Genomic DNA, 19,770 nt, shown 5'->3' with positions numbered 1-19,770 from the left:
CAGCAGAATTGTTCACAATAGCCAAAATATTTGGAGATATGGATATAGTAGGATGTCTATGCAATGGAATACTATATGGCAAAAAAGAACAGAATATTGGTACATGCTACATGAATGAACTTTGAAAGCACTGTGACAAGTGAAGGAAGCCATTCACAAAAGCGCACACTCTATGATTTCATTAAGTACAATGTCCAGAATAGGCAAATGTGGAGAGGCAGGATATAAGTAGTGGTTGCCTGGGACAGGTGGGGAAGAGGAAATGGACACAGGGTTTCCATTTGGAGTCATGAAATATTCTGGAATTAGATAGTAATGATGGTTGCACAATTTACAACTATGTTAAAAACCATGAATTGTACGTTTTAAAAGGGTTTTATGTTATGTGAATTACATCTCAGTAACTTTAAAAAGTTGATAGATGTTGTCCAAATTAACTGTAAAAATCTTCATTTGAGCTCAACAAAAGTACTTCACCTCTCAGAGGTTACAAAGAGAGCTAAAAATGTGTAAAGGAAGGATTGTGATGTCCTTGAGGGTTCAGAGGTCTATTTATTTTGAAATGTAGGTTTTGTGATTCAGGTATGATGAGACCACCAGATCAGGAGACGATTGCATGAGAAAGATCATTATACTCACAGATTCCCAAAAGGAGGGGCATGCTTTACCATGGGGATTACATGAGAAAGCACTGGGGTCCATACGGAGGCAGAGGGAGCAAGGAGAAAATGTGAGCAAGAGCCTTTATTGTGGGTTCAGTGAGAAGGGAAGGGCAAGGCAGCATAAACAGATTTAGGATTTGCTAGTTTAAATAATTCCATCAGGCTCTGGAGCATACAGGGGCTGTTGTCTGGTACCTGGCGCTGGGGGTTTAGAGCAAGGGAATACTGGCCCAGTGTAGAAGAGCTCAAGAAAGGAGGCAATGGAATTTGGCCTTTGGATTGGTTGCTTTCCATATGAAAGACATGCTTACAGGTGAGTCATTTACTACTTCTAGGAAGTGGGCAACCCTGAGAGGGACAGGTCCCTCCATTGTCAGCAAAACCCCAAGATGTCAGAGCATCAAAAATACAGAATAAAAAGACATGCTTAATACACTCTTTTGGGCAAAATGCATGGGAGTTAATGTGTTCCCTTTGCCTTCACCCTTCCTTTATGGGCTTAGGCAATTCTCCTTTCCCTCTTCTGTATTACAGTTTCAGTAGTTAAGCTTCTAGCTCTGTGTCTAACCAATTGCCTTGGTTTAATTTTCACATTTGAGAATTATCTGGAAATAGTTTAAGGTTGAATACCTTGTTGCAGAGCCAAATTAAGCAGCTCTTTGGAGGACAGATGGCAAAGAGCCTTGGGGGAATACAGCTGTAGTGACTTTGAAGAAAGGACCCATCTTGTTCCAGTTATTATAAGCTATCAAACTTCTCTTGCCATTGCCTCCCAGGAAAATGGAGTCATAAAGCAGGAGTTACTGGAAAGCATTTTCGTCTTGTGAAGACCATCTTAGAAGCATTTCTGTAGGTCCATTCTATTAATCCCTGCACGCCACCCACCTCCACCCCCTGCACTGTTCTTGTCACACACACTCCTCTTGCCAACACGCTTTTCTTCCCATAGAACATCTTGGTTTTTTGTATGTAGAAACTTCAGAAGTACCATTCTTACTTTTCTTTGTCTCTAGGAAGAAAATGAGGGCTAGTCTTCTGTATCCTACTCTGGTTATGTTACATTTCTCTAAAAAGCCAAATTGCATGCAGAATCTGATTTCAACTTTCAGCTCAGCTTCACATGTTTGCACATTTGCTTGCCTCCACTCCATGCTTTTTTATATTACTGCAGGATACCTGTTGACTAAATTAAATAACCACACCTGACATATGAAAGTTTTTTTTAAAACTCACCAAATTATCCCATAGAATGACCCAAGAGATTTTATTCTTGGCTCTTTGTTGTTTTCATCTTTATTTCCTTGTTGCTTCACAGGTTTCACTTTTTTTCCCCTTAACTCATTTAAGCTTTGAATACACAGCAGACACTGGAAATTTTCTCCAACAATGTACTTTTACAAACTCTAGAACAAGCTTTAATGAAACTGTTTCTGGTGAAACATGAAATTGAACTGTTTCACTCAAATACTTCAAGACACTTGAAAAAAGTAGTTGAGGAACACTGATGATCAGGAAGGGGGACTGTCCCTGTGCTTTTAGTAAAATTGAGACTGGCTTCTAGCCTAGCACTTTAAAAGCTTGCTCCTCCCCTCCCTGCCACCAGCCAGGGATCACTTGTCCATAACCACTTCTAAGCTACCCCCCAGGTGAAAAGGAATCTCCTGCACTGAAAGGAAAAGCCATCTACTTGGTGCTGCAGTTGTTCTGACTTCCTCTTTGAGTCTACCAGCAGAAACCCAGAGGGAGGGTGATGGTGGCTTAGGTCACAGGCTCAAGATTCACAGAGGGAACAAAGGGCATCTTCTACTTTATGTCCTCTAGGAGCTCTTACTTTTCACCTCTAGGAAGAAGAAAAGGGGTATTTATTGACTAGCATTAGATTGTGATATGAGTTATATAAGGTTAATAAATAATTATTGACAGTTTATAATGTAAAGTCCCACTTAGGAAGCATATGTAATAGGGGAAGCATAATCCTGCAAGCATAAAATGGAAAGAGAAACATACCATTTATAAAATAGTCTGTCATCTTATATGAGTGTCACCACTAAAAACAAAAAAACAAATACCTGGAACTTCCACATTCATGGACTGTGTTCCTATAAAATAAGACTTTGCTGAACTTTATGAAGTGAACTTGAGTACAAGTATCAGATAACTCAGATGACATTACATTTGTCACTTACTTTGCAGAAAAATGAGATGGCGGTTGCACCTGGGTGGCATAGTTAAGTGTCCGACTCTTGATTTCAGCTCAGCTCAGGATCTCAAAGTCGTGAGATTGAACCCTATGTTGGGCTCCATGATGGGCAGGGAGCTTGCTTGGGATTCTCTCTCTGCCTCTGCCCCTGCCCGCTCTTTCTCTCAAATAAATAAATTTTAAAAGAAAGAAAGGAAAGGAAAAGAAAAAAGGAAGAAAGAAAAAAAAAGTTAAGCCTTCTGCATGTTGGTGGCTGCTCTGTAGCTCTTGCACTACAGGTCATAGCCTTGACCAAATTTCCTTTTGAGAAGGCCTTCATACAGGATAGGGAAAAAAAGTGTTCACAGGAACAGTTAGCAGCAAGCTGTTACCTTAATCAAGCTGGGATGGTGATGAGAGCCTTTCAGAGTGTTTTCAAATCTCCAAATCCTATATCCTGCAGTGAGGCTGGGGATTGCCATGCTTAGAATACAGTGGACCATTAATGATAGGTCGTTATGGTTCTCTTCTAGAATGTAAATGTGAAATGTGATGCTGAGGTGCATCTGTTAAAAGGGTATTTAGTGTCCTTTTATCTCTACGTTATCCAGTGTGGAAATGAAATTTATGACGCTGGTTATAGGAACTTGTAAAATAATGTATAAGGAACAACTGATAAGAAATTTGCTTTCAGAATGACTACAATGGGCAACGTCACATAAGCCGGTTGAAATGTTTTAAAAGTCCTTCAACATCTCTTGCCTTGATGGCTGTGTGGAGCCAAACGGAACCTGGCAACACAGGATGTTTTTCTTCATTTAATCCTCCAAACAACCTGTGACTTTTATAGATAATAATCCTGAGACATGAGAGATTTCATAGTGCACAGAGTTTAAGTCCCCAGTAGTTCTTGTCTTTGAAAAATATATGTAAGTCTAGAAGCAGTTTTAGAAACAATTAATATGAAGGAGGAAGAAGTATGGCTCTTCTTTAGGAATCTGCCTACCAATTAACCTGAGTATTTAGCCTTTCCTTCTTTTGTGTGTTTGAATATATTCAAAAGTGAATTAAGTGCCTCCCAAACCTACTGTTTGGTCCTGGTTAGCAAGGGTTGTTCATTGTTGACTAGAAATGAGGCATAATACATAATCTGATTATTTCAAAACAAAGTGTTCCTTTTAAAAGAAGATCTAGTAAAGAAGACCTTTAAAAACTTCTTGCGAGGGCAGCCCTGGTGGCTCAGCGGTTTAGCGCCGCCTGCAGCCCAGGGTGTGATCCTGGGGACCCCGGATCGAGTCCCACATCAGGCTCCTTGCATGGGGCCTGCTTCTCCCTCTGCCTGTGTCTCTGCCTCTCTCTCTGTCTCCATGTCTCTCATGAATAAATAAATAAGAAATCTTTAAAAAATAAAAAAAAATAAAAACTTCTTGCAAAAATAGATGACATTTCTATTCATACATAACAAATTCTTCAGATGTAGGCCAATATAAAACAGTAACTTAGTTTTTTACATAGAGTTAAGTGTGCTAGCCCCATGTGTTCTAAACTAATAACTTGGGGTTTTTTTTAACTTAATATTAAACATACCAGCAAAAATATTTTAAGTATTACTGGTTTCCTCTAGTAGCTTTTGTAAACTTGCTTTGTAAGATACAACAAGTAGAAATTTTGTTGCCTACGGGCTTTAGCTTTTGCAACAAATGGTTGAGAACTTTAGGTCCTGATATATGGAAAGTCCTTAATAAATTGTTGCTGAATTTAATTGAACTAATGTTCTTAATAGTAAAAATTTACTTAAATATCAACAAAATATTATGAACCAATAAAGGGAAATATAACTGCTAAAATAAGGTAATTTTGATACAAGCGTAAAATCTCAATATAGTATTTAGGTAACTTTGCTCATGTAGAGGGTATGATATTCCCCTGGGAATTCCTTGGAGTTTTTTTCTAGGGCTACTTTTAATATTGGTTGTTTTCTTCTTTCTTCTTTGTTTTCCTTTTTATTGATGTGTGTGCTGTCTCCTTGCAGTTCAACAACATGTTGCTGTACTGTGTCCCAAGATTCAGCTTGGTAGGCTCTAAATTCACAGTTCGAACCAGGGTCGGCATCGATGGAATGAAAATCGTAGAGACTCACAATGAGGAATATCCACATACTTTCCAGGTGTCTGGGAAAGAGAGAACACTGGAACTGCAAGCCAGGTGAGAGAAACCTTCCAACACACAGCCTTCCAACAGCATTAGAATGAGTTGTATGAGGATCATTCTGAGAATCGTTCCCAAGTGAATACTGCAGATCTCTGGGAGTCTGGTTGGACATAAGCAAAGAAACAGAATCTCTTAAAACAGAACCATGTTATCCCTTTTGATATTATTCACAGTGTCTACATAGTGGTTTTCAAGACAACAAGAATTCAGTAAATTTAATTGACTCTTCAGATTTGCAAGGTGCTCAGAGAATGAAGTTATTTCATTCAAGCTGGACTTTTGAGTCTTGTAGGAAAGGGTTCTCTCCTAACCCTTCCTCCCTGCACCCTTCCTTTTGGTGCATGATGTTTATTGATGCTAAATGTTGAAGCATTAACTGTATGACTCTGTAACTCATTGAGACTTTAATGGAGAGGATTTTCAGAGGAGGCAGAGTGGAAAAGGCCATGATTCTCCTGCTACAGTTGGAGGATACACCAAGGAGGCCATGTGTGGCTGTAGTGGCCTCCTGGAACCAGAACTTCTGGAAGGGGTCGTTCTTTTATATAAGCTTCGTTGAGTTGGAAAGAAAGGCTGGGGTTCTGACATCCATCTGCCTAACACAACCATGTTTAGGAGGAAAAAAGTGTGAGAACCACTAGAGTGGCTCTTAGCTACCTCATGTGTGAACCTCTGGAAGATAGAGTGCTGTCAGGTTTTTAAATACCTGCCTTGGGCAGCCCGGGTGGCTCAGTGGTTTAGCGCCACCTTCGGCCCGGGGCATGATCCTGGAGACCCGGGATCGAGACCCACATCGGGCTTCCTGCATGGAGCCTGCTTCTCCCTCTGCCTCTCTCTCTGTGTGTCTCTCATGAATAAATAAGTACCATCTTTAAAAAAAAAAAAAAAGAATGGTGAAATTTGGGAACCTTCAGAAGGTAACAGATGGGAGGGTTAAGTACCAATCCTGACTCTGATGGTTCTGATATTTGAGAATCTAGAGACTCAGCACTTCCCGTTCCTTTTTATTCTCTTGCACCAATAGCATGTGGTTCTGGCTCCTCAGATGAATTCACCCTGGATATTTATACTTAGTAACTTCATAAGCGTTTGAAGTTCAGACTTTCAGAAGGGAATAAATAATTTTTCCGGAAATCTCTGCCCAGAGAATTGGTGGAAATTGGTGAAATTACAGTTAAAGGAGATACAGCAGGCTGGCACAATTTGAAGAAATAGCCAGTTCTTAGATTTCCTGAAGAAAATCTATACTGAACCCGGCATTACTTAGGAAGCTGCCAGGGGACTGCTCTAAGGATTACAAGGTGGCATTTCAAGCATAAGTTGAAAGTATAGAGGACTTGGCTTTGAATAGTACAATTTCTCTACATTCTAGTGGGGTTTGGGGATCAGCCACCAAACCCAAGGGAAGAATGTATCATGCTCTGCTTGGAGGCTCCTGACCTGAGTCCTCAGTGTTTGACTCACTGAGCGATTGGTTCTGGCAACAGGGAGGACTCCTCAGTAGTTCTGATCACCAAAGAAGTTTTTATTGCAGAAGAATGAAGGCACTCACTGCTGCTCTGAAATCCAGCGTACTTACAAATGTGTGAACCCGAGAGAGGTGTCTAAACAGTGAAAGAGAGATTATCAAGGTTTTGTGGGTTGCCTAAATGGGAAAGATTTAGGAATCTTTGGCCTCTTTTCTCTTCAGGCTATGGCTGATGCTTGAGGAATACTCTTACATACTGGCAGTAATAATTGTAGAGTTCCAATATGCACTATTGGATACATTTCAATATCCAATTGGTATTGAAAACATGGTCATTTTTCCTTAAATGACTTATTCCCCAACTCCCATTGCTGCAATTGTATTTATGATTATATGGTGAATTGGAGAGCTAAATTAAGTGATTACTTTTCATCTAGCCTATGATTCTTTCAAGAATAAGGACAAACACTGAAAGTCTCAGAACATCAGAATGTCACAGGGATTACTTGGAGCCCAAAATTGGGTGTATGTTTGGAGATGTTTATTAAAGATCACTCAGTTCCGAAGTCACCTGGGAAAAAAAGAGTTCTGCTTTTCTTGCTAAATGAGTCAGTCTTAAGACTGACCTCTGACCCTCTGCTTCCTCTTTCATATTTAAAAGAATATAAACTATTCTGTGTATACAGTTTTTATTTAATGGTTTTATACTTTTAAATGAGTATAAAAACATACTAAGGAGTAGAGGAGTAAAAAATCCGCCAGACTTGAGACAAGTAAAACAAAAAGCATTGAAGACTCGTCAATGCATTTAAACATTGAAGCATTGAAGACTTCTTTGCATTTAAAAGGCTAGAAGCATGGGGCAGCCCTGGTGGCTCTGCAGTTTAGCAACACCTTCAGCCCAGGGCCTGATCCTGGAGACCCGGGATCCCGAGTCCCGAGTCCCGAGTCCCGAGTCCCGTGTCGGGCTCCCTGCGTGGAGCCTGCTTCTCCCTCTGCCTCTGACTCTCTCTCTCTGTGTCTCTCATGAATAAATAAATAAAATCTTTAAAAAAAAAAAAAAAAGGCTAGAAGCAGCTAGGAAATAACTTCATTCCAGGCAATAGAACTGCTTTTATCCAGGCAGGGCACTACAGTAGGAAGAAATCTCTTTTTAGGGGCAAGATTGAGCACCCCCCCACACACACACACATGCATACTAAGGGTCTACATCTAAGGATCCCCAAGTGAACAATAGCAGAATCTTCCATTTGACAGGCACAGATTCCAGCAGCATTCCTGGCACATCATGATGCTGAGGAATAAATTTGCTGGCAAGATAGATGGTATCACCGGAGCAAAGCTCCTGCCAGATTCCTGCGTATGGGATACCTGTGGGAGCGAGGCGTGTAACGGTCAGACTGGAACTCAAACTTAGCCTTAGCCTACCAAATGTATGCCAACAGAGCCCACTCTTTTGGCATTCTTCAAAATGCTCCGTTTGGAGATCTAACTGTCCAGTCTACTAATGGGGACTTTTCTAATATACTCTGTGACAGCAGCCGGTGTAAGCTACCTGCAAGGGTGATGAAATAAAGAAAATTTGCCTCAATAGGAAAATAGAAGACCATAATCAAGGAAATTTTTTTCCCCAACAGAAAATTATTAAATACTGGAGTATTAATCTGTGGAACCCTTCCTACAAGCATCTAAAATATTTGCTTTGCTTTATAAGTTAAGTACAATATTGCCGAAAGCTTTCTTTTGAAATTGTTTGTCAAAGGAAATGTTAAATAACTTCCTAAGGCCTTACAAAGATATTTTAGATCCCAGAGGATAACTGTAATCTTTTCTAAGATGGGCTGTGACTAGTAGCCTTTGAAAGCCTCCTGTGTTTTCTTAAAGGTGAATTGGAAGATTAGTTGTATATCTGGTATGATGCTAAATCTGCAGTTACCTAGTATATTGAGCTAGGTGATGGTTGTTTAAACTTAACATCAGGGCAGTATATCAATGGAAGCTAAATGTAACTCTCCCAGTCGAAAATTGTGGATACCAAAGTGGATGGCCTAAAACTCTGTTTAAGGGGTACCTGGGTGGCTCAGTTGGTTAAGCATCTGCCTTCAGCTCAGGTTGTGATCTCCATGTCCTGGGATCGAGCCCCACATTGAGGTCTCTACTTAGGGAGGAGTTCACTTTTCCCTTTCCCTCCCCCTTCTCCTCTCCCTGCCACCACTACACCCGAACCCTCTGCTCATGCTTTCTCTCTTTCAAATGAATAAATAAAATTTTTTAAAAAATAAAACTCTTTTTAAGAATTTGTTTTAAAAAAAAAATAAAGAGAATTTACTTGTTCAGGGGGGTGCCCAAGTAGCTCAGTTGGTTAAGCATCTGACCCTTGATTTCAGCTCAGGTCATGATCTCAGAGTCGTGAGACTGAGCCCTGTATCAGGCTCCACACTGGGCGTGGAGCCTGCTTAAGATTATCCCTCTCCCTCTGCCCCTCCACCCCCTTTCTTTCTTTTCTTTTCTTTTCTTTTCTTTTTTTTTTTTTTTAAGGAGATGCTACTTTTTTTTTAAGATTTTATTTATTTATTCATGAGAGACACAGAGAGAGAGGCAGAGACACAGGCAGAGGGAGAAGCAGGCTCCATGCAGGGAGCCCAATGTGGGACTCGATCCCGGGACTCCAGGACCATGCCCTGGGCCGAAGGCAGGTGCTAAACCACGGAGCCACCCAGAATCCCCTCCACCCCCTTTCTTAAAAAAAAAATTAAAAAGTATTTGTTAAATTGCCAGTGATTCTGTTTTATTTTTATTGTAACTCCTTCCTGGACATCCCTGGATTTTCCAGAAAGTTGTAACAGCATTAAATCATAGTTTTATTCATGAGATGTAACTCATTAATGTTCTCTGTATTCACTTGAATTTTGTTTTGTTTTAGTTCTGAGCAAGACAAAGAAGAATGGATCAAGGTAAACCATATTTCTCTTTTCATTTTTGCTTTTTGGTAACCTTTGTATGTGTCCATAAATGTGCCCATATAGTATACACATATCAACATCAGAACAAGGTCATTTAATTTTTAAGATCATTCCTACATCACAGATGTTTATTTAATATAGCATTTTCATTAATTTGCATGTGAAATTTTACTATGTGCTTTGAATCTCACTTATATTTTAGGCTCTTCAAGAGACCATTGATGCTTTCCATCAGAGGCATGAAACCTTCAGAAATGCAATTGCAAAGGATAATGACATGCACTCAGAGGTTTCTGTAAGTTGGAATAAATCTTTAAGTTCTTTTCTCTTTGCAATGCCAGAACTGGCTATTTAGACAGAATCTCACTCTTTCTTACATTAATACAATAGTGAGTACCTTTTTATGCTAGTTAAATTTCTTTAAACCTTTTATATCTTTTCCTAGGTGTTGAGTTTCAAAGCATGATATGAACAGTGTTGTCAAACGTGCTTTTTAAATAAATAAGTAAATAGATGGAAATAACCATTTTTTTCTATTAAAATTGAACCTTTCCTTTTTAGACTGCTGAGCTAGGGAAAAGAGCTCCAAGATGGATCCGAGATAATGAAGTAACGATGTGTATGAAATGCAAAGAGTCTTTCAATGCACTGACAAGAAGAAGGCATCATTGTCGAGCATGTGGACATGTAAGTGAGATTTCTTAATGGTCTGAAGGTTGCTGGTAACTAGATAAGTGTAAAATCACCAAGTTTGAAAAGGCAAAAAAAAATTTTTTTTTTCAGTAAATAAATCATTTAGTTGATAAACTAATTTTGATGACAGCTACATACAAAAAACTGTGCTGGGTCCTAGAGAAGACATGGTAAGCAAAATGATACCCAGCTTCACATAACTTACATTCTAATGGAGAAAATAACAAAAATCAAACAGATGAATAGGCATTTCAAATTATTATAAGGACAATAAGGAGACAATCAAGAAATTAAAATGGAGAATAATGCTAATCAAGGATGACTTGGAACCAGTTTTACTTAGAAAAATGAAGACCTGGCCCCTGGACTGCTCAGTCAGTTAAATGTTCGACTCTTGGTTTTGGCTTGGGTCATGATCTCAGAGTGGTGAGACAGAGCCCTGTATCAGGCTCCGTACTCACTCAGCACAGAGTCTGCTTGGGATTCTGTCTTCCTCTCTATCTGCCTCTCCTTCCCCCTCTGAAAGAAAGAAAGAAAGAAAGAAAGAAAGAAAGAAAGAAAGAAAGAAAGAAAGAAAGAAAGAAAAAGAAAGAAAAGGAAAAAGGGAAAGGGAAAGAGAGGGGGGGCGGAGGGAGGGAGGAGAGAAAAGAAAGAAGAAAGAAAAGAAAGAAAGAAAGAAAGAAAGAAAGAAAGAAAGAAAGAAAGAAAGAAAGAGAAAGAAAGAAAGAAAGAAAGAAAGAAAGAAAGAAAGAAAGAAAGAAAGAGAAAGAAAGAAAGAAAGAAAGAAAGAAAGAGAAAGAAAGAAAGAAAGAAAGAAAGAAAGAAAGAAAGAAAGAAAGAAAGAAAGAAAGAAGAGAAAGAGAAAGAAGAGAAAAAGAAAAGAAAGAAGGGGAGAGGGAGAGGGAGACCCATCTGAAGGGTTGATATTTAAGCTGGTGTCTAAAGATGAGGAAGAGTTAACCATGCCAAGGGAAGTGGGAAAGGTGTTTAGTGGGTCTGTATGTCAGAAGCCCTGAGATAGGAGAAAGTTAGATCTGCTCTTGAGATGCCAGAGGTCATGAGGCTGGAACCCAATGAGTAAGCGGGAACTGTGGCATAAGAAATAGAAGGGGCAGCCCAGGTGGCTCGGCGGTTTAGCACCACCTTCAGCCCAGGGCGTGATCCTGGAGACCCGGGATCGAGTCCCATGTCAGGCTCCCTGCATGGAACCTGCTTCTCCCTCTGCCTGTGTCTCTGCCTCTCTCTCTCTCTCTCTCTCTCTGTGTGTGTGTGTGTGTCGTGAATAAATAAATAGAATCTTAAAGAAAAAAGAAATAGAGGTAAATAATAACTAAAGGAGTTCATGTCTTTGAGAAAAAAAAGAAAGGAACATATAGCATAAGAAGAAGTTCAGGCTTTTGATGAGAGAGGGAAACTTCTCGCCATTATAACGAAAAGGGAAAAGGAAATGATGGGTGCAGATGTGGGTGTGTTTTTTATTTTGTGGTAGAAAATTTTCAGTATGATATCATGTTGTCATTGAAGTATGAGGAAGAGTCATAGCTGAACAAAAGAAGAAAGAGGAATGAGGGGAGATTCAAGAAAGAGGGCTCAGTATGAAATAGTTGTCTCTGGGCAGGGGTGTGAGCCTCCATGAAGAATAGTTGTGGACTGCTCTGTGCCCGTTAGAGGAGATTTATGGTTATGTGTGTAAAGGGACACACAGTCCATTTACTGGCAAAGATTTGAGTTGTTTCATATAGAAAGCATGAGGAGAAACAAGGCATGAAATGAAGCAGGAAAGCTATAACAGGTTTTGGATGGCCTTGTAAACCAAGTTGAAGGTGATATACTTTCTTCTTAAAAAGTAACAAGTAGGGATCCCTGGGTGGCGCAGCGGTTTGGCGCCTGCCTTTGGCCCAGGGTGTGATCCTGGAGACCCGGGATCGAGTCCCACATCGGGCTCCCGGTGCATGGAGCCTGCTTCTCCCTCTGCCTGTGTCTCTGCACCTCTCTCTCTCTCTCTTTCTGTGACTATCATAAATAAATAAAAATTAAAAAAAAAAAAAGTAACAAGTAAACCGAGAAGGATAGTCATTGCAATGCTGTGATTTAATATAATATTGGGATGCCGAAGTGCAACAATTCTTATTGATAGTTCTTTTAGATTATTCTCTTACTGCAGATCTCTTCCATTTTAGTCCTAAGTTTTCTCTCAGTGAAACAGTTTTGTAATTAAATTTGAGAGTGACCAACTTTTTTTTTCCCTTCAGGGTAAGACTTTTTGTTGTCTGTCACTGAGTTTGCTTGAAATGATTTCAGGTATTGACTGATAGACTTACCTTTAGTAAACAAAAATGTGTTTGAATGTGGATTACCAAATAATATGACTTGAAAATAAATAAGATAGTACCTGATATGAATGTACCGATGCAGGCATGCCTAATACCAAATTCTATAGTAATTTCATTGTAATTATGAGAAAGCAATGAATAGTTCTTTATCATGAATTTACATGCTGTGAACCTAAACTAAAAGTTTTACTATCATTTATATGTCTGTAAATAGTTGGTCTACTACAAATTGGAGAACAATATGCTTCTAGAAGTAAGAAGATAATTTTTTTTAAAGATTTTATCTTACATACAGTGTAATATTAGTTTCAGGTGTACAATATTGTGATTCAGCACCTCCATACAACACCCGGTGCTTATTACAGCAAGGGACTCCTTGATCCCCATCACCTATTTAACCCTTCCCCCCCACCTCCCCTTCGGTAATCATCAGTTCTCTATAGCTAAGAAACTGTTTCTTGGTGTGGCCCTCGCTCTTATGTTTTCCCTATGCTCATCTGTTTTGTTTCTTAGATTCCACATATGAGTTAAATCATATGGTATTGGTTATTCTTTGACTCATTTTGCCTAGCGTAATATGCTCTAGCCCCATCCATGTTATTGCAATTGGCAAGATTTCATTCTTTTTGATGGCTAATATTCCATTGCGTATATAGACATCTTCTTTATCCATTTATCAGTCAATGAAAAATTGGGCACTTTGCATAGTTTGGTTACTGTAGATAATGATCCCTATAAACATTGGATGCATGTATCCCTTTGAATTAGTATTTTTGTATTCTTTGGGTAAATACCTAGTAGTGCAGTGGTGGTTCATAGGGTAGTTCTATTTTAACTTTTTGAGAAACCTCCATACTGTTTTCTAGAGTTTGCATTCCCACCAGTAGTGCAAGAGAGTTCCTTTCTCACATCCTCGCCAACACCTGTTGTCAGAATGGCTAAACGTAACAATACAAGAAACAAGAGTAAGGTGGAATCTCATCACAGTTTTGATTTACATTTCCCTGATGATGAGTGATATCGAGCATCTTTTCATGAGTCTGTTGGCCATCTGTATGTCTTCCTTGGAAAAATGACTATTCATGTCTCTGCCCATTTTTAAGTTGGATTATTCATTTTTGGGGTGTTGAGTTTTAGAAGTCTTATACATTTTGGATATGTCAGATATATCTTTAACAGATATGTCATTTGCAAATATTTTTTCCCTTTCAGTAGGTTGCGTTTAGTTTTGTTGATTGTTTCCTTCACTGTGCAGAAGGTTTTTATTTTGATGAATTCCTGATGGTTTATTTTTGCTTTTGTTTCCTTTGCCTCAGGAGACATCTAGTAAGAAGTTGCTATGGCCAAAAAGATAATTTTTTAAACTGGAAGGGTTTTTTTTTTTTTTTAACAAGTATTTTATAATAATCAGAAAAAAATGCCACTCATTAAGAAATAGCATGCATTTGCATTATACTCATTCATTCATTGGCATTCTATAAATGTTCATTGGGTGCTTTATGAGCAAAATATACAAGGACAATCTCTCATAGAGCTTACAGCCCAGTGAGGGTTACACACATAAGCCGAATAATCACACAAGTGTATGATTAAAAACTAATCAGTGCATCAAGAAAAGTAAGGGAACTTCAGTAGCATAGTGACAAGAGATGGTGCTCTATTCTGGAAGTTGGAGGAGTCTTCTTTGAAGAAGTGGAATTTGAGTTAACATCTGAAGGATGAACAAGAGTTAATTCACTGAAGCAGAGATGAGAGGAAAGGAGTATAGTATTTCAGGGGCTCTGTGAAGCCAGTGTTACAGGGAATACAGAGAGGAAGAGGGGCAGATTATATAGATGTCGTGGGCCATGGGGAAGAATCTGTTCTTTATCCAAGAGAAAAAGGAAAACTTTAAGGATTTTATATAGAGGAGAAACCTATCAGATTAGCATGTTTAAGACAGCATCTGGTGCTGTTTGAAATATATCTCGGAGGGAAGTAAAAATAGAGGCTGGAGAATGCTCCAGTAAGAATTCCAGTAAGAATACTACAAGGACCAGTCATGAGACTGTAATAGTCCAAAGTACAAAACTGATAGCCCGGACTTGGAAGGAAGATGTAGAAAAATGAACAGATTAAAAAAAAATATCCAGGAGATAAATTCAGCGGGACTTTGTAATGAGGTGACTCTTTGGGGGGTAAAATAGAAGGAGGTGTTGAGGATGATGACTCCTAGATTCCTAACTTATCTTGACTGGTTAGATGGCTGTGCTATTTTCTGCAATAGGGAGCACTAGAAGGGAACAGGTTGGGAAGGGTGGGATGGAATCAAGAGAAATCTGAGGGCAGAGAAGATCGAGATCATGAATTCATTTTGGGAGCATATTGAAACATCTAGAGGTATGAAAGGTAAAAGTCTGAACCAAGTCTTTGAAGACCTCCTGCCTTTAGAGCGAGGACAAGGGTGAACAAGCAGAGCCCATCACCAAGAGTATGAAATACCATGACATATACTCCTAATGTTCACAGAGTATTCTTAGTCTAGTAGAAGTTTGTGTTAAATATTTAACTCTTATTTATTACTATAAGTGATGATTGCTCAAATCTTTATGATTATTTACTCTTTTTTTTTTTTAATTTAAGGTGGTTTGTTGGAAGTGTTCTGATTACAAAGCTCAACTTGAGTATGATGGTGGAAAATTGAACAAAGTTTGTAAAGACTGTTATCAAATAATAAGTGGATTCACAGATAGTGAAGAAAAAAAAAGAAAAGGAATTTTAGAGGTATGCAATATTAAATGCTTGATAACTTTTAAATTTTTATGGAAGGAATGTAGAATTGTCTTTTAACCCTGAATAATACAAATAGCATATTTTCTGATTTCTCTTAATATTTAACAAATTTGAAGAACAAGCAAGATTCATACATTTGTCCTGTCAGGCTGAATTTTGGGATTATATTCAGTTGTGTAGAGCAATAGTGCTATATTAAATCAACATGCATTTGAGAGTGAAATACATTGGTTTTCTGAAGGTGGCTATAGTCAAATATTAGAGTATTGTCTCTTCTAATGCCCAGCTTATATTTTTTAATAGGAAAGCTTTTCTGTCAGTTTTACCTTACTGGCTTCAAAAACTACCGTCTTAAAATTCATATTAAAGTATTACTTTGGGGCAGCCCTAGTGGCACAGCGGTTTAGCGCCGCCTGCAGCCCAGGGTTTGATCCTGGGGACCCTGGATCAAGTCCCGCGTCGGGCTCCCTGCATGGAGCCTCCTTCTCCCTCTGCCTGTGCCTCTGCCTCTCTCTCCCTCTCTCTCTGTGTCTCTATGAATAAATAAGTAAAATCTTTAAAAAAATAAAAAATAAAGTATTACTTTGTTACCTGAAAAAGTCTACCAACTTACTGCATTAAAAGCATCATTTAATAGCCAGTGACAATAATCTGGTAACTGCATTAAAATATCATTGATACATCTTGCAAATGAATTTGACCCATGTTTTTAGACTAAAGTCAGGACCTCCCAAGCCCAGGAACTATAATGCAGCTTGTATCTGAATGAGTTTTACACTGAAAGATATTAACATAAAGAATAAATTATGTAATAAGGCCTTTATCTCAGAAAGTTCAACATAGCCTGGAAAGTCTTTGAAGAATGGGCTCATGACCAGAATTCTATGTATCTAAAGTCAGAGACATACTTTGTTTATTAAGAATTTCCATGGTTTGGGATGCCTGGGTGGCTCAGGGCATGATCCTGGAGTCCCTGGATCTAGTCCCACACTGGGCTCCCTGCATGGAGCCTGCTTCTCCCTCTGCCTGTGTCTCTGCCTCTCTCTCTGTGTCTCTCATGAATAGGTAAATAGAATCTTTTTTTAAATAAATAAATAAATATTAAAGAATTTCCATGGTTTATTAAGAATACACATTTATTGAGCATCTACACAGTGTAAGCATACAAAGATCATTTCTGTTAACTGAAAAAGAATCATAAACTTCAGCATCCATTTAAGGTTAAAGTATAGGCTGACAAGCTAAAAGTATAACTCTGAATTCTTCTAGGGTATATGTTGCTTTTGTAGGCAGACCAAAAAGGGGCTTTCTCTGGCAGGGAAGGTGGAAAGACATGCTTACATTTCACTGGCTCCCAGGAATACAGCCTCAAGACTTAACACAAGCAAGTGATGAAACTGGCATAATATAATGAGTCAAATAACTTGTTTTAAGGGAAGAGTTTCAGGCTATATCTATGAAATAAAAAACCCTAGGTAGTTTTCTCAAAAAAATCTATACTCGGGGGACAAATTACCAGGTTAACACATTTATATCATGAAGTCCATAAATAGAAAATGATATGTATATGAGTACATGTACACACATATGCGTACATACTTGAAACTGGCTTTATGCCAACTAGTTTGTTACGTGCTCTAGACCAAGAGTCAAAAAGGTTTTCTGATAAAGGGTCAGAGAGAGGGCAGCCCTGGTGGCTCAGCAGTTTAGTGCTGCCTTCACCCAGGGCTTGATCCTGGAGACCCGGGATCGAGTCCCACATCGGGCTCCCTGCATGGAGCCTGCTTCTCCCTCTGCCTGTGTCTCTGCCTCTCTCTCCGTCTCTCTCTCTCTCTCTCTCTCTCTCTCTCTCTGATGAATAAATAAACTCTTTAAAAACAAAAAGGGTCAGAGAGAAACTATTTTAGTCTGTGCAGGCCAAGAGTAAAAACTGAGAATATTACTTTTCTAACAAGAAAGAAAACATTTTCAGTCTTTGACAAAATTCAATAATAAGCTTAGTATAATTTTTTATAATATGGTAATAAGACTGGAATTCTTGGTGGATGGGGGAGATAACATTTTCTTTAATTGGAGTCCAAAGTTAGTGTTCCCTGTCATCAGGTCAATTTTAAATGTTCATCTATAAAAACTATTCTTAACTCATAGGCCATGCAAAAACAGGCTGGTGGGCCATAGTTTGCCAGACAGTGCTTCTTAAACTATCTGTGAGGAAGGGCCAGTTTTATTTCCAAACCACCACAGCTCAATACTTTTGTAAGATACATAATCATGTTGCTTGTGTGTCATCACAAAGCCAGATTGCTCTAAAAGTTTCTAAGTGCTTGCTCTTATTCTCTGTGCTTTATCTTGAATGGGTAGCAAACAAGTCTGAACCAGCACTGTTTGGTGGATGGCATTAAGTAGCAGTACCCTGAGGATTTGAGCCATGGAGAACAGAAGCAGACCACTTGCTTCCCATAATGTATATAATGTCTATATTATAATGTGTATAATAAATCTACCATTTAGTCGAGTGGTTTTGTCCCCTTTTTAGCCAATTATATATATATAAACATAAATATGATACATACATACATGTATATATTAATATTGTATTGATATACATTGATATATATATACACACATACATATGTATATGATACATGTATCATATACATTTGCTACTGCACTGTTACCCAGTTGAAGCCTAGAATGCTGGTTCCTAAATGTATGATCTAGAGAAAGTTATTTCATCTCTGAATCTCATAGATAATGAAAGTGGTACCTTCCTAGTATTGGTATGAGGAGTAAATTAAATAATAACACAATAGTGGACTAAGAAAAGCACCTGCATAGCAAGCAGCCACTAAATGTTTAACTTGCAGTCTGGTAATAGTTAAAATTCACTTATATTTTCCTTTCCTCATGGAAGATCTAGATGAGTATTTAAATAATAAATTGCAGGGATCCCTGGGTGGCGCAGCGGTTTGGCGCCTGCCTTTGGCTCAGGGCACGATCCTGGAGACCCGGGATCAAATACCACGTCGGGCTCCCGGTGCATGGAGCCTGCTTCTCTCTCTGCCTGTGTCTCTGCCTCTCTCTCTCTCTCTCTCTCTCTCTCTCTCTGTGTGTGACTATCGTAAATAAATAAATTTTTTTAAAAATGTAAATAAATAAATAAATAAATAAATAAATAAATAAATAAATAAATAATTGCAGATGGCCCCTTTGGGGGCATTCCCAAGAGACATTTTATATGAATATATTGTGCTTTATGAATGTTCCCTAGGGTGAATCACTTCTCTACCTGCTTCGTTTTGTATTCTTTCTCTCATGCCCTTTCCATTATATTTTTCTAGATTGAATCAGCAGAAGTATCTGGGAACAGCATAGTGTGCAGCTTTCTTCAATATATGGAGAAGTCAAAACCTTGGCAGAAAGCTTGGTGTGTGATCCCCAAACAAGACCCTCTTGTGCTGTACATGTACGGTGCCCCGCAGGTATCTACACTGTATCTTTCTGAGGGGAAAGAGGGAGGCCAATAGACATGAACTCAGGGATACCTGAATGGCTCAGTGGTTGAGCATCTGCCTTTGGCTCTGGGTGTGATCCTGGGGTTCAGGGATCAAGTCCCACGTCGGGCTTCCTGCAGGGAGCCTGCTTTTCCCTCTGCCTGTGTCTTTGCCTCTCTCTCTGTGTCTCTCACGAATAAATAAATAAAATATTTTTTTTAAAAAAAAGAAAAGAGGGCAGCCCAGGTGGCTCAGCGGTTTAGCGCCGCCTTCAGCCCAGGGCCTGATCTTGGAGACCCAGGATCGAGTCCCACTTTGGGCTCCCTGCATGGAGCCTGCCTCTCCCTCTATCTCTGTGTGTGTGTGTGTGTGTGTGTGTGCCTCTCTTGAATGAATGAATAAAATCTTTAAAAGAAAAAAAAAAAAAAAAAAAAGACACGAACTCAGAATCCTTCTATTATTCCTCTCCAGAACAAGAGAGCTCAGACAGTTGCATTGTCTTTCACTACAATTGAAAAAAAATTAGTAAAACAAATAATAATAATAATTAGTGGGATCCCTGGATGGCGCAGCGGTTTAGCGCCTGCCTTTGGCCCAGGGCGCGATCCTGGAGACCCGGGATCGAATCCCACGTCGGGCTCCCGGTGCATGGAGCCTGCTTCTCCCTCTGCCTGTGTCTCTGCCTCTCTCTCTCTCTCTCTCTGTGACTATCATAAATAAATAAAAACTTTAAAAATAATAATAATAATTAGTAACTAAAATTCAAGTTTATTTAAATTGATTTTTTTTTTTTTTAATTTTTATTTATTTATGATAGTCACAGAGAGAGAGAGAAAGAGAGAGAGAGAGGCAGAGACATAGGCAGAGGGAGAAGCAGGCTCCATGCACCGGGAGCCTGATGTGGGACTCGATCCCGGGTCTCCAGGATCGCGCCCTGGGCCAAAGGCAGGCGCTAAACCGCTGCGCCACCCAGGGTTCCCTATTTAAATTGATTT

General features: G+C 39.1%; 1 protein-coding gene across 9 annotated transcripts in view; it reads left to right on the top strand.

The window, feature by feature from the left end:
• Positions 1 to 19,770, top strand: part of FGD4 (FYVE, RhoGEF and PH domain containing 4) — a 214,644-nt gene that overhangs the window by 186,220 nt on the left and 8,654 nt on the right. For all 9 annotated transcript variants that reach the window (XM_077870512.1, XM_077870511.1, XM_077870517.1 and 6 more), the window contains 6 exons: positions 4,874 to 5,046; positions 9,444 to 9,474; positions 9,686 to 9,778; positions 10,045 to 10,170; positions 15,132 to 15,272; positions 18,623 to 18,763. In XM_077870512.1, coding sequence (XP_077726638.1) covers positions 4,874 to 5,046; positions 9,444 to 9,474; positions 9,686 to 9,778; positions 10,045 to 10,170; positions 15,132 to 15,272; positions 18,623 to 18,763 — 705 coding nt within the window. The remainder of the gene's footprint in view (positions 1 to 4,873; positions 5,047 to 9,443; positions 9,475 to 9,685; positions 9,779 to 10,044; positions 10,171 to 15,131; positions 15,273 to 18,622; positions 18,764 to 19,770) is intronic.

Source organism: Canis aureus, chromosome 25, assembly GCF_053574225.1.
Source record: "Canis aureus isolate CA01 chromosome 25, VMU_Caureus_v.1.0, whole genome shotgun sequence".
NCBI lineage: Eukaryota > Metazoa > Chordata > Mammalia > Carnivora > Canidae > Canis > Canis aureus.
Note: the sequence above shows the minus strand (reverse complement) of the source record. Positions and strands in the feature narration are given on the sequence as shown.